Source organism: Pteropus alecto, unplaced genomic scaffold (genome assembly GCF_000325575.1).
Source record: "Pteropus alecto unplaced genomic scaffold, ASM32557v1 scaffold24, whole genome shotgun sequence".
In the NCBI taxonomy this organism is placed as follows: Eukaryota; Metazoa; Chordata; class Mammalia; order Chiroptera; family Pteropodidae; genus Pteropus; species Pteropus alecto.
In genome coordinates this window covers 26024777-26040828 of record NW_006439192.1, presented here as the reverse complement: position 1 = coordinate 26040828, position 16052 = coordinate 26024777, and the positions used below count along the sequence as shown (strand labels likewise).

Below are 16052 nucleotides of genomic sequence, written 5' to 3'. Positions count from 1 at the left end.
AAACTAGTTAATGTGTCCAATTTTGTGAAGACAGCACTTCACTGCAACTGTTATGAGACAAGTCAAGATAATATAAAGATCAAAGAAAGTTAAGATTTCATGAATCATAAAAGCTGTCAAGAGCTCTAGAACTTCACTTATGAATGCAAAGTACACAATGAGAATATCTGAATACTGATGAAATAATTTTAGAGTAAGTGGGTAACGTTCTAAATGCTGTCTCAGGATTATGTTGGTATCAAAGTTGATAACGAGTAGGGACTACCAAGGTTCAAAGATTGTTAAATATTGAATTCACATCTGCCCAATCCTCCTGAGTGCATTTCTATCCGGTCCCCCACTGTCCCACTAACCAACTTGCAATTCAAATGTTAGCACCAAGAGTCCCAAACTTAATGTTCTTCTGATATGTCTGTGCTCCATGCCAACCATAATCCTTATGCTTCCCCATATATAAGGATTTAGGAAAATGAATTTGGTCATTTTTTGCCCCACATGTATGCCTCCTGTCCTGACCTTTCCAAGGAGTTATAAGAAAGAAAAAAAGGAAATAAGGCAGATGGGCACTCACGGCCTCCCTGCCACCCCCTAAACACCACCCTGATGTTACAAGTTCCAGTTACTCAGCAGAACACTCACAAAAGATAGGAGGCTATGGAGATCAGTAGGGATGATGGTAGTAGATTGTGACCCAGCCAATGATGCCAGTGAGGATCCCCATTCAAAAAGCCTTGTTGAATTTCACTGTTATTTAATACTACATCTTTCTTCAAATCCACTCAGGCACTCATGCCTGGGACATGGATAAATTAATTTTCTTTATTAATAAGAATAAAGAGCTAACCTTTACAATGTCTTCATTACATGCAGAAAACACAAACATGCGTGCGCACACATGCACACACTAATTTAATTTGGGCACTGAAGTTATTATCATTTCCATCATTTAGATGAAGTAAGTTGGAGGTACAGGGAGTTTATTTAAAGTATTGAATGGTAGAAGCAGAATTCAATCCAAAAAACCAGGGAGAGCAGAGGTCAATTACCATGCTAACTGCTTTCACATGGCCCAGAGGACTTAGTTGAACCTAAACAGATGTGACAGATATCCCATGAGCTATTCCCAAACTTAGATTTGAGAAACACTAAGTCAAAATATATTTCATTTTTTAAAAATAACATAGGTTTCTTTGGTTATTTAAAAAATATTTTATCAAATATGTATTATTGTTATGGATCAAGTAATTCAGAAGAGATTATGCTTAAAATAGTCTTCATAAAATTCTTCCCCACTTCCAGTCTTGCTTTTAACTTTATTGTTTAAAAAATTTTTTTTTTGTTTTTGCTTTTCAGTTTCAGTTGGTGATTGACTTTAATGGCCCTAATATTAGAAAAATGACTTTAATAACTTCTAAATAATATGTGATTAGCACTATTTCTTGATTTATATATTTTCGATAATTAAGATCCCTAAAGAACAAAAATTTAGTTTACTTATGGTATAACCTTTCCCTCTACTTCATTTTAAAGTTGATATTTATATTTTAGTTCTTCTTTTGCATATCTTTTATTTTTATATAATACCTCTAAGTTACAGGTAAGTTTATTTGTCTATCAGTTTTAGTTAGCTTTCTCAGTGCTAGACTTCTATCTTATCTTCCACCATCCCTACCCACTCTCCTCCGGCCATCCTTTCCTGAGACTCATAGCTCTACTTTCACATGATTAAGGCTAATATTTACGTTCTCTTCTGTATCCACAACCAGTCCCTTCTATGTGAAAACTACTGGAATATCAAATGGTGCGATATCAAGATATTACGTGAGACTCAACTTTAGATATGGGGATCACATATTTTGTAAAGCAGCTTCTTGTTCAGTTGCATATTCTTTCAAGAATTAAACGATGTTTCAAGACCTCAATCTACAGTACCTGTAACTTTCAGCTTTTCAGCCCCAATGGTAATCTCATCTTCCTCTGCAGAAAACAGCACCCTGCCATCTTCACTCGCTCTCACTTCAAATCTTTTACACTGAGCTTCCACAGCATCAGCTCCTACAGTCAGAGGAAAGGTTTAAGAATGAAACCAGAATGCAGGAAATCATTAACATGTATTTTTTAGAAAGATAAGAGAAATACATATATTATTTAGTTTATTTCTGCAGTATGTTTTACACCTGAATTAATATTTTTAATTGTTATACATTCAGAGGCCATCTTATTTCGTAGAATATTGCTAGGCTAGAATGGTTGGGCATACATCTAAATGCCTGACATGACATAGTCCTAACAAGGTTTGTGGGTTTAGCTAGTCAAAAACTCTGCATATACACCATGAGAGACAGTGTTTGCTTTGTTCTTAGTTGCAACTTGAAGACTTGGCATTATACTTGGCACCTGATCAATAAATACTTGTAGACGGAATGACTCACGTTTTCTTTCTGCAAACAGAAAATAGTGCTCGCACTTGCTATATATCACAAGGTACTTGACAAGTGTTATTTAGTTGTAAGCTGTTAGTTACTCTACATTTCACACAGTCTAATACTGAAATTTGTTCACTCTTTACTATAACTGAATATGAATCCATTTTACAATTTTGTAAATATCTACATATACATATAACATATACATGTATTTGTTTTTAGTGCTCCCCAATGTATAACTCAATCAATAATTTCCTCATTTATTAAAATATAATATTAAATAAATCTAATTATAGCATAGAATTGGAACTCTATTTCTAACTTATTGAATAATTTTGTATATTAATCTGTTTACAAATTACAAAGTCTGCTTTCATATACAGAAAACACTTAATTTGAGAGTTTGGAGGGGTTCAGTAAGAAAATCAAACTAGTTAGGGGGTGAGGAATTATTATTTTCATAACATCAGTTTATTTCTTTTCATATATGGATCTGATCTTCCCCTCCTGTTCATGTATAGAAAATCCCTCCTCGGCTACCTACATCAGAAACTCTTGTAAGGTACAATGCAGGCACAAGGACCTAGACATACAACACTTTGTGCATACTTCCTTATATTTGTTTTTTCATATGCTACAGACTCAATATTTGTCTGCCCAAAATTCATATGTTGAAATCCTACCTCCCAATGTGATGGTATTAAGAGGTGGGGCATTTGGGAGGTAATTAAGTCATGAAGGTGAAGCCCTTGTGAATGGAATTAGTACCCTTATAAAAGGACACAAATAAACTGCTTTCTCTCTCTCTGCGACACCCCAAGTGAGGACACAGAAAAAGTTGGTCAGCTGTAAGCCAGGAAGGAGCCTCTCCCCAGACACTGCATCTGTTGGAACCATGATGTTTGACTTCACAGCCTTCAGAACTGCGAGAAATACATTTCTGTTGTTTAAGCCATCAAGCCTATGGCATTTTGTTATAGCAGCTTGAACTAAGAAAATGTAATGCTATGACTTGTTAAATATACGACCCTATGGAATTCAAAACATGAGATCTTCTGTGTATTCCAAGATATCCTCCAAATTTAAAATTGTGTCTGGTTTCTAGTGGCCACTTAGTAGAAGAATGTTAGACAGGTTGAATTCTAGACTTTAGCTTTCTTTACTTTTCTTTAGTGCTAATCCCCACCTTAGCCCTCCTCCCAACCCCTACCCACTGGCTTTAGTAACTTATACCTTCTCACATCATAGCTTCTGGGGAGCACTTAACCAAAGGAAAAATGCAATTCCAAATCCTGACACGTGGGATGCTTTCTCTGAAAACAAGATGTATATTTTTCTTATACTCTAAAACTACATACGTGTTTTCAGGTCCACACAGAAAATTTGAAAAGCTTCAGGAAGACAATGTTAAGATAACATTTGTGTTAACTTTATGGGCTATCAAATTTAAAACAGTGTAAATTCTACTTAAAAAATCTGTTATTTATTTATTTTTTAAAAATTAAAGCAAAGATCTTTCCTATGGAATTTAATGACAACATTGGAAAAAACCTGGATGACCTATTAACTTTGATTACAGTCATTGCATTTGATCTTGCAAACATTATTTCAGCATCCTATATTCAGTTGAGTATGTGGTCTTCTAATTATAGTCTGTCTAGTGTGTCTATATCGTGCTTTTAATCTTTGAACATAGTAGCCCAACTGGGTTATGTTTAAAAACTATGGTTGAGGACGATGTCTTCAAAAATGTTATCTCTGAGTTTTGAGGCCTATTTCAAACTTTCTTCAAGGGACTCAGATATACACTAAATCTGAGCTGCCCAAAAGATATCATAGATATTATACACATAAAACCTTAACACATATGCTATGTTGCTTCCTTCAAATATACTTAATTATTGGGTGAGTTTATCCACACAATATGTCACTGATTTTAATGATATCATGGTAAATTAACTCACATTATGTATAGTAAGTTAATGTACCTCTCTCTCACTCTCATATTTTATACACACACACAGACACACACACACACACATACACAATATATGCACAAACAATATGTATACACACTAGCAAAACTTTTCTTAACATAATACTTAATGTCGTTATACGAGAGATACTTTTTTAACATAAAAATGTTATATTGGATATTTTATTAACATAAAATGTTATATTGTATGTCATAAACTATTAGAAGTATAAGTAGGGTATGAAAAAGTGAGTCGAAATCTTAATTCATTAAATTTATATAAGCAAAGCAAATAAGAAAATATTTATGTACTCAGAATAGAAGAGATGCACCTAGGTCATAAATAAATACAGGCAGAATTATCCAATTAAGTATGTGTGTGTGTAGATAGATAGATAGATAGATAGATAGATAGATCGATCGATCTATATATGTATATACACAGACATATATATATAATTACTGCAGACTACACTCTATTCAACATATCAGTATAATCACAGAAGGCAAATTGCAAGCAATTAGCAATGCATTGATAGTAAATAAACACTTTAAATCAGAAAAAATTTTGAATGTATTGTGCTTCTGTACATTGTTTTTCTGCAAATGGAAAACAGTAAATATATGTGATTGGCACATATTGCATTGTTGTGAATACTTATGTTTAATGCTAAGGTATTAGACTATACGAAACCAAATTTATTATATCTTAGCATGCTTTGTATTGTCTTATGCTGTTTTGCATGTTCCTAGTATCACATATTCTTCACACTAGTTCAACTCAGGATCCAGTTGTTCAGGTGCAGTGATGTCCAGTTCAAATGTATTCCAACCAATGAGGTTTCCAGAACTCTCAGAGAGCAACATGCCTGAATGACTCTGGGTAAGGAGTTCTGATTCCTTAGCAAATCGATCCTGGGAAACAGGGTTATCCAGGCAATTCTGTTTTTTATTATTCATCCTAAACACCAACAGGCTAACTAGAGAATAAAGACTAACTGCTTCCTTAGGACAATTTCTGAAGAAGTTTATGTCAGCAACTTCAAAATCAAATAAAGAATAGTTAGGGATAGGAGAAGTGAGAATTGGTAGGAAAAGAGAGAAAATATGTAAGCAAAATAACAGGTTCCATAAAGAATTGAAGTATTCAATATATATCCAAATATTTTCTCTAGTTCATGTAATATTCTATATATATTCTTCAAAAGCAAACAAACCAAACAGCATCAAGACAAATTTCTTGTTCCCCTCAGAGACTGTTCCATTGCTGTTTTGGAACATTCACATTTCTTATATTTAGTAGCCAAAGGCATGTTTTATTGTCAAGTAGAGAGGGTCAAATAATTCATCTACTATCTTTGCATTTTCTACATTAAATCAGTCAAACATATGAATTGAAAAATTTTCTTCAATAAAAATCTCCAAGGGGGCTAACACGATATACTACCATGGGGCCTTTTGGTACTATTTAGTATTGGTTTAAGAAAACAAGGCATAGCTCAAAATAAATATCTGTGATTGTCTCTAGTGTGTTTTTCTCAAGCATATCCTAATGGATTTTTTTCTCTAGAATTTTATATGTCTGTCAATATTTTCTAGGTCTTGAAAAAAGTATTAAAAGATTAGAAATTCTCATGAGAAAAACAAAAAGAAGATTCAATAGTCAACTAAATTCAGTGTTCTGAAATTCTTGATTTAGAATTATCACGAGCCAAAAAAAACCCCAAAACAAATTCAAAACAAAAGAATTGTTTTCATAAAACATAAATATAAATAAGCTGCGAGCCATCAGAAACTAGCATGCGAAGTGTATTGAGTGGGAAAGTGGGAGGCCTGTTTCAGAACAAAAGCTGTTGAGCCTTTGGTGTTTGCAGTCCTCATAGGATCCTGCCAAAGATTCGTCTTACAGCCCCCGCACCTGCCCGCGCCCTTTAAATTACTTGTATTTTTCAGTGACTGGATTTTTTCATACAGTATTAGATTTGTGATATTCATTTATTTTCATACATGTAGCTCTGGTTTATTTATCTTCAAAGCTATAATATACTGATATACCAGAAGTTAGTGATCCATTCTCCACTGATAATCTAGGTTGTTTCTAGGATATTAGAATCAGTAACAATGATGCTGTAAATGTTCTCCTACAAGTCTTCTCTACTCAGGCAAAATTTTCTAGAGCTTATATTTAGGTATAGGATAGTAAATACAATGCACTTCGAATTTACTAGATAGTAAGGAACTGCTTTCCAAACTGGTTTTATCAATTCACATTTCTCCTGGTGAGTAGGAGAGTTCCCGTAGCTCTGCCTCATTGCAAACACTCAGTGTTATCAGACTTTGTAATTTTTGCCAATTCGAGTGTGTAAAGGGCCACTAAGGTTTCGATTTACAATTCTCTGATTACTGAACCTCTCTTTTATACCAGTGCTCCTTCGTCTCCTTTACTGACAATAGACTCGGTCCATGGGGCACGTGGGGCTGACTCTCTCTTTAAAAGTGGTCCATTTCTCCTAGGGATGTTATTCTCTCTGACCAAAGCAATTAATTCATGCATAAGCAGGTGACTCAAAAACTCTCTTGATTTTTGCTCTAAGTTTTGAAAAGAGGCACGTTCATCTTTTCAGATCACAGACACTGATCATGATAAAAAGTTGAAACTTTTAAGGTTAGCTCCCATATGAAAAAAGTCTGCCTGAGAATTCAGCCATTCAGTGAAAAGGAGGTAAAGGAACAGAAAGAGAAAGAGAAGGAAAGAAAGACATTCCTGAATAATTGCTTAAACAAATGGATGCCGTCAGAGGAAAATGAATCCGACTCTAGACTTTCCCATTACATGAATCAATAAATTACTCACCACACCCATGCTGGATAGTTTATAAATTTTGATTTGGGTTTCTTTGAGTTGCAGTTTTTACTCTTTTTTCTATGTTCATATGTTTTCATTTCTCTCTATTGAATAGGAGTTCTAGAAATCTTCACATTTGAAAATCACTGTATCTCTCTACAAAAAAATCATCAGTATCTAATTAAGTATTTAATTAAAAAATATTTACATATGCACACACACTAGGACTCTAGGATTCCTAAAATAATGCTGTGGAGATGGGCACTATAATATACTGAGGTAAATTCTCATGTAGCCTTTTGTATTGAACAAACTAAATTTCTATTTAGATTTTGTCAAACCCGGCCTTAATAGTAGAAATATAATTTTTTACACTTGTATATTTTTCTTTTTGGTAATTCATAGTAATAATAATAACAACAACGAGAACATTATTATCTAGCCAGCCATTTCACACACTACTATGTTGTTTTTCCTGGGCCTGGCCCCTATGAACTTTGAATCAGGTAAAATCTGCCTCTTTATCCTACTTCTATTGACTGTGTTGTCTAAGAGAAATGAAAATGGACATTCTTGACCTATTATTTTGTTTAAGGAGCCCAATGTGCAAAATATTCTACTTTTTACATAGTATACAAAAATAAAATTACAGCATTTCAAAATGTAGATGGCACAAAGTTGGTGGGCGAGATGTCATTCTCTAAAAATTGTTTATACCTCATAAGCATTCATGCTTTTTCAATTCATAAAATAGAAACAGAAATAAAAAATGGCATGCCACATTCAATGAACAAATACTATTTGATAGAATAATTATATAAACATAGAATCAAATTCCTAGTGTCCTCTGATCATCTCTTATTCCCTGACTTCTTCTCAACAGACACTGATAAAAGCTAAAATGGACTATATAATTTATGGAACATGTAGTGATAGAACATGGAAGTTAAAAAACCATTTCTTGATAATATTCAATTAAAATGTCTCCCATTTCAGTCTATTACTTTTTATATTTCTAATATGTGTTTCATAAGAAAGAGAAACTAGTAAGTCCTCAGAATTTCTTCTACTTTCTTATGCATCAGCTTGCTCTGATCTTCTATGGTTTTATATGATTTTCCATAATTTTTTTCTAACATGTATTTTCCTGTAAATGACAATTAACATATTAAGGAGATGTATCTATGTTACATACCAAACACGAGCAAAAGAAATATGTTGGTACAAACAGTTTTCTAATATATTTTATGCAAATTTTCTCTAAGTAATATATAATACAACTTTTTCATTTGTGGTAGTATAATTTGCTGATGTATTCAATTAATAATGCAATCTCATGGGTATCAATTAAGTATAAATTCCCTGCAAAATATCACAATTTTTTCTCTATTTTCAAAAACATTCTACTTTGACAATTAATTTATCATCTAAAGATCATACTGAAAGTTATCTTAACAGCATATGTACTTACTTTTCTAATGTAAAATAACTTACATGGGAACCATTCTAGAGAACTGTATTCTTGAAAAATATCATCGAAAAAGTCACTAGCTGTCTGCAGTGTAATTCCTAGTATATTTATTTACACTATCTTTTATGCTCTTTAATAAGAAATTTTAAGATGTGCTTATTGACAGTAGATCTTACATAAAAATAGTTTTATTATATTTCCTCTTAGTAATAACCTATTGTCTTGTCTCTGAATTTCATTTAATGGGAACATAGTTTTAGTTTTATAAATAAGTTATATACTAAACAAGAATAAACTTCAAGATTAACAATTCAAGATATTCTACTATAAATTACAGTTTTTATTATAATCTGATCATAATAAATTGTTAGAGTTAGGAAAATATGCATTTTTATTGATTTGTTATAGCTGATGTATATTTTTAAATGATTACATGGAATTTTCAGAGTTGTTTGCTTTAAAAAGCACTATTTTTGATTCCCAAAGAATTAAATGGACTTGTGTTTCTGGGAAAAGACCAGATAGTGTGCTTGAGTTAAAGCTCTTATAACAGAACGAATGATCTAGTTTATGATGCAATAAAACAATTCCTCAAATTTGAGGCTTAGTCAGCAATGTTTGTTTCTTGTTCACACTTATTTCTATTCTAGCATGAGTCAGCAGGGTGCTTTCATCACACTAGCCACCCAAAAACCAAAACAGAGACTCAACACATGTTTTCAAGGTTGTAACAAAGGAAAGAGACATGGCAAACTGATCACTGTCTCTTAACTTTCATTTAGAACTAACACATCACTTTTAATTTTATTGGCCAATGGAAATTATATCATCAAGTCTGTTTCTAAGTAGGTAGAAAGGTACAATCCTGCCACCAAGTTAAAAAAAAAAAAAAACAACACAAAACAGATTATTGGTTAATGACCCTATTGACAACACATCTCTCAATGGCCATCGAAGGCCATGATAAAAAATATGAGTATTGGAATTATTCTCTCACATAACTATTATAAAATTGGACAAAATACATGGAGTGATTGTTTTTCAGATATCTGACAAAAGGCAGAACAGGGTGGTGATCTGAGAGAAAGAAACATAAGATGAACTTTTGCTTCATTTCAAATTTGATTTACCAATCAAAACACAGGTAAATAAAGCCCAGTGATGAGTGGAGGAAAGGGGGATTAGATTTCAGAAATGCTAAGAGGAATAGAATTTGAGGGGCAGTGTAAATGATGAAAGGGAGCCAAGTTTAAAAGGATACGCTTAAGTCTGTGTACAAACATGGTGCTGTACAAACACAGGGTGATACTACATGATAATTATTAACGAAGAATCACTAAGTAATGTGTGAGCTGAACAAAGACTACAAAGATTGTAGAACTCTAAAAGATGTTAAACTTCCAACTAGTTAGAATGCAGGTACTTCCATTGAGATCCCAGAGTAAATTACCCTAACTCTGCAGTAAGGCTACTCAAGATTCACTCTAACGAGTCTGAAATGAAATCTAAACAGAATCTAGCTGCTATGCCAATAAATTCATTGCCTATCCCAAAGCATCAACATCATTTTTTATGTAAAGACAATTAAATCCAGCCTCAAAAAAATTATGAAATATGCAAAGAAGGAAGAAAATATGTTTGTACCCGGGCAAAAAAATCAATCAATAAAAACAGGCCCAGATTTGCCCCAAATGCTGGATTAACTAACAAATCTACACATTTATTAGAAAGATGTTTAAATTCATAAATGAAAGATGGATATAATGAATAAACAGAAAAGAAATTGCAGCTTTATATTTTGTTTGATTGTTTTTGATCTATCTAATCCCAAACTGTATTGGTTATTGTACCTTTAATATTTGATGTACACATAATAAAAATCCTCTCAGGTTTTCATTTAAATTGTATTATTTTGGAAATATTTAATAAAGTTGCAAAATATCCATTAGTATTTCCTTTTAAATCACTTCATATTTGTAAGTTAATTTGGAGAGAAAATGGTAACTTTAACAAATAAAGATGTATGTTATAGAGTTCAGATTGTTTTTATTGCAAATTTTTAATAAAATAGCAATGCAAAATAATACAATTAAGAGAAAGTATTATTCACCATTCATTTTTATGTTCATCTTAAACATTTACATCTAAGATTATTATATTCTTACAAAATTAATGAGCTGTTTGGAATATCAGAAAACTAAAGGGAACACATATAAAACCTTAATGTCCTATCAGTGACTGGTTAAAGGCCAGATGTTATGGGTAATTTAATTGTGCTTATCGCCCAGCAGCAGTCTTGTGAATGGCATGACACATGGAAGCACCTGCCCACACTGATAAATCAAGTGATAACACTTAACCTTAAGATGCTAGAATTAAATGTTACCTTGAGTGATCATCCATACCATCAGATAAAAATTATGGTAATTCTGAGTAAAGCTTATCTTCTAGTTATTCTCTCATTAAAAAGTAATACTACCATTACTAATAACTTCAGCAGCTAGCATTTCTGTAGTGCTTAATATGTGCTAAGACCATCACTTACATCAACTCCCTTAATGATCAAAATGGCCCCACAAGTCAAGTATTATCATTATGCCAAATTTATAGTTAGGAAAAACAAGCACAGAGAGGTTAACTCACCTGTCTAAATCACACAGCTGGTAAACGGTGGCATGAGATTTTAAACTTATGAAGCATGGCTCCAAAGTCCGTGTTCTTCACTCTGATGCTTTTCTGCTTCTCAGGACATTCTGAACTGATTCTGAATCCCTAACAGCATATGGGGTTCATATCTTCCTCGTAGCATAAGCTGAGGCCTCAACTGAAGGACATTAAGGATCAGCTTCTTCCCCTGCCCAGTCCTGTCTTCCTACCTTCCTCATTCTCTTATCTTTCAAAAGCACCTTCTTATATATACTTTCTCACCTAGATGGCCATCTCTGTTTCCAAGAATCCCAAACTACAACACGATAAATGTGCTTTCATTGTCTAGACAAACTCTGCTGATACCCATTCACCACTTTATTTCTAATTTACACCACAAAGCATATCTTTAATACCATTGTAACACTCTGAGCTCAAACTTTTAAAGTGACCCTTCATAATAAATAAAGTCCAAAGTTTTTGGACTTATATTAAAAAGGATGCAATATGGACCCAACCAGTTTTTCAAGTTTAAGACTAGTTTTTTCATATGCAAACTACCTTTCCTAACAAAATAGATCAATTACTAAATCGAATAAAGTAGATTGTTACTTTATTACATCCAGGAATATATTTACAAGGGCATGGAAATACCACGGACAGAAGAGAACTTGGTCATACTGTAGTAAGTTTTAGTATTCTTCTTGTCAGCAGATAAAAGAGCACTAGGGACTATGTAGTGTGTATAAACCTGGTGACAGATGCAGAAGAAATATTTTCAGCTCTGAAGGCCAGAGGTATGCAGGGACAGTGGACTGAAAAAGAATTTAAACTTTCTAATTGTGTCTTTTATGGCTTTGTGCCAAAACTCACAGTTACTATTTAATATGTTGTATATCTTTGTGCTTCTTGAAATTTATCCATTGTGTAAAAGATCAATAATGTTATAAAACATTGCTTTATTTTTAATATGTCTTTACTTTGAATATGTCTGCAGCACAGAAAAAAAAAAATCTAAATTCAGATCCATTAATGTTCAGACATAGAAAAACTTTTATTATGTTACCATTAAAATTATAAAATGACCAGGGGTAAAGAGGCATAATACAAGAGAGAATGGAAGGAGGCCAGAAAACCCATTTAAATCATAATCATTAAATTATTTCTAACGTCACATGGTATTCTTTCTCTGAAACACTTATTAGATTCTCTTTCAAAACTATTTTTTCTTGTTACTTATACTGTGATCCTACTAACATTTGCCTCAATCTGTTAAATATTCTACTCATAAGAAGATTCTTGGTGTATTTTGAAAAGGCACATCATTTTCTATGCTCATCCAGTGACCTCGTGACTTCTATTTGGCACTAAATCAGCCTTGCAGCATCTTTTCCTTTTATATTCTAAACACATTCTCTTTTGAAACTACTTACTCTTAAGAACCATAAATACTTTATTCAATCGTCTTTAATTTTCAGTAGTTTTACATTGTTTGCATTCATCTTGTTCTCTTTGTTATCCATGTGATTTCAACAAATGCATACCAGAGATAATTTCTGTTTTCACTGATCTTTAAGGACATTGTTCCAAAGCAGAGGTAACTTATTTAGTGATGCATTCAAAGAAGGTATGGGCTATTCTAAATGATCAGCTGATTATCGATGAGAAAACAAATAGGAGCTGCTTTTTGAAGGGCAGCAGATTAGTTTCATTAAATTAAAAATAAACTCTACAAATATTAACTATTAGTGTTGAAAGAAAACTTAGCTACCACTATCTTTTAAAATTAAAAACTTAGGCAGATGTAAATTATTTGTTAGCTTCTTAAAGTACCAAACAGTAAATTTATGTTGAGTTTGAGGTCAGCGCTCTCATCAGGTAGACATAACCAAAAAACAGTTTGAAGAATAAAGAGGAAAATTTAGAGAGGGAGTTTGGGGAGTTATCTGTATATATGTGATATGTTAAAGGAGCACATCATATAAGTTAGATAAAAAATACAGATGACAAAAACAGATGGGTAAAAAGGGTTAGTGATAGTGGTACCAGCTGGAAATTATTTGCAAATAATTTTATCAATCTTAAGACTAAAAATAAAATGAGTCTAATCTAACACACTTTTAATCAGTAATTTCAATCAGAACTTAGTTATTTCTGTAAAATTAATAAGGATCTTAGCAGCAAATGATCATTTATTATTCATATGCTAACACCCGCAAAAGAAATGTAGTTAAACGTGTACCACAGACTTTATCAAAGGTTTCCTAAAGGAATTTAACAAGTTCTGTGTGATCTAGTTAACCTTACAGGAAACAGGCAAACTTTTTCATAGTGGCTGTATCATTTTGCATTGCAGCAGTAGTGGATCAGAATTCCAGTTTCTATCATCCATTCTAGCATGTGGTGTTGCCAGTATCTTTTATTTTAATATTGTAATTATTACAGTTTATGATTCCTCAGAGTTTTTAATGTGAAAATATGTATGATTGATGTCTTAGCGTATAATATTGAAGGCTTTATTATCCAGATATATATTTACTCACAATTTTCCAGTGTGTCTTAAGTTGTTAATAAATTTACTGATTCAGTTAAAGTAGATTTAGTTAAAAGTAAAAATTGTGTGAGGAATGAGCCTGCAGGTGATGAAATAAGAAGACCCAATCATAAGAACTCAGAAAGACAGGATGTGGGAGAAAGTAAGCTTATTGTTTTTAGAACTTCCTGCTCCCCATGTCCCTCCCAAGTAATTTGCATTATGACTGCTCGGTAAATTATTTTCAGTAATCTTTGTAGAATGACACAAAATAGAAAAAGATTTGAAATGATAGAGTATTTCTAAATATTGTGACATAAGAGAAGATAGGTTTTAGAAATTATGAGTTATTAACAGGTTTTAATTCCTTGGGGAGGGGATAAAGGAAGATGAAATATTAAATCCATTTTGGACTGATGTGTTTATGAGCATTTAGAAAAAAAGCAGGCAACAGACATGTGAATGGAAGATTGAAAACAAGCCACGCCAAAATTAGATCAATACATGAAGGGAATGTACAAGATTTAGACTTCAGGCAAATATATGACAAAATATTGTCACTTTGTAGTATAATTTGAAAGCAGGGAGTGTGATACCTCTGTTTGTCTCACCCGCACTCTCACCCCGCCAGGATTGCTTTGGCTATTTGTTTTTTTTTTTGTGGTTTCATACAAATTTGATGTTGATGTTTTTTGTTTTATTTCTTTAAAAAATGCCATTGGGATTTTGATGGGGATTGAATTAAATCCATATATTGCTTTAAGTAATATGGCCATTTTAATTATATTGATTCTTCTAATCCATGAACACAGAATATTTTCGATTTCTTTGTATCTTCTTCAATTTATTTTAATAATGTCTTGAAGTTTTCAGTGTATAGGTCCTTCACATCCTTTGTTAAGTTTATTCCTAGGTATTTTATTTTATTTTTTTGTTGCAATTGCAAGAGAATTTTCTTTTCATTTCTTTTCTGATATTTTATCGTTAGTGTATAGGAACTCAATGGATTTTGTACATTGATTTTGTATCCTACAACTTTACTGTATTTGCCTATTGTTTGTAATACTTTTTTGATGGAGTATTTAAGGTTCTTCTATATAAAGAATCATGTCATCTGCAAAAAGTGACAATTTTCCTCCTTGATTTCCAAATTAGATGCCTTTTATTTCTTTCTCTTGCCTGATTGCTCTGGCTAGGACTTCCAGGACTATGTTGAATAAGAGTAGTGAGAGTGGGCATTCTTGTCTTTTTCCTGATCTTAGAAGAAAAGCTTTCAGTTTTTCATCATTGAGTATGATATTAGCTGAGGGTTTGTCATATGCGGCCTTTATTATGTTTGGATAGTTTTCTTCTATACTCACTTTATTGAATGTTTTAATTATAAATGAATGTTGTATTTTGTCAAATGCTTTTACTGTACCCATTGATATGATCATATTATTTTTTATCCTTTATTTTGTTTATGTGGCATATCACAGTGTGTTAAATTTATGTGTTAAATCATCCTTGTGCCCCTGGAATGAACCTCACTTGAATGTGATGTATTATCTTGTATTGATCCATTGTTGTATTCGATGTGCTAGCATTTTGTTTTGGATTTCTGCATCTGTATTCAACAGAGATATTGGTCTGTAGTTTCCTTTTTGTGTGTTATCCTTGCCAGGTTTCGGTATCAGGGTAATGTTGGCCTCATAAAATGAGTTGGGAAGTATTCACTCTTCTTCAATTTTTTGGAAGAATTTGAGAGCGATATGAATTAAATCTTCTTTGAAAGTATGATAGAATTCATTAGTGAAGCCATCTGGTCTTGGACTTCTGCTTTTTGGGAGGTTTTCAATGATTGATTCAATTTCCTTACTGTTAATCAGTCTATTTAGATTTTCCAGTTCTTTGTGATTAAGTCTAGGAAAGTTATATATTTCTAAGAACTTGTTTATTTCTTCTAGATTATTGAATTTGGTGGCATATAGTCTTTCATACACATATACAGTGGAATACTACTTAGCTATTAGAAAAGATGAAATATGCCATTTATGACAATGTGGCTAGATCTTGAGAATATCATGCTAAGTGAAATAAATCAGCTGGAAAAAGTCGATAACCATATTATTTTACTAATATGTGCGATATAAAACTGAAAGTGGCAAACAAACAAG

General features: G+C 32.5%; 1 protein-coding gene across 3 annotated transcripts in view; it reads right to left on the bottom strand.

Moving 5' to 3' along the window:
• The window catches only part of SGCZ (sarcoglycan zeta), a 264296-nt gene that overhangs the window by 42354 nt on the left and 205890 nt on the right, over positions 1-16052 (bottom strand). For 2 of the 3 annotated variants that reach the window (XM_006916431.1, XM_006916432.1), the window contains one exon: positions 1933-2055. The exons of the other annotated variant lie outside the window; for it this stretch is intronic. In XM_006916431.1, the coding sequence (XP_006916493.1) occupies positions 1933-2055 (123 nt within the window). The remainder of the gene's footprint in view (positions 1-1932; positions 2056-16052) is intronic. 3 annotated transcript variants of the gene reach the window in all.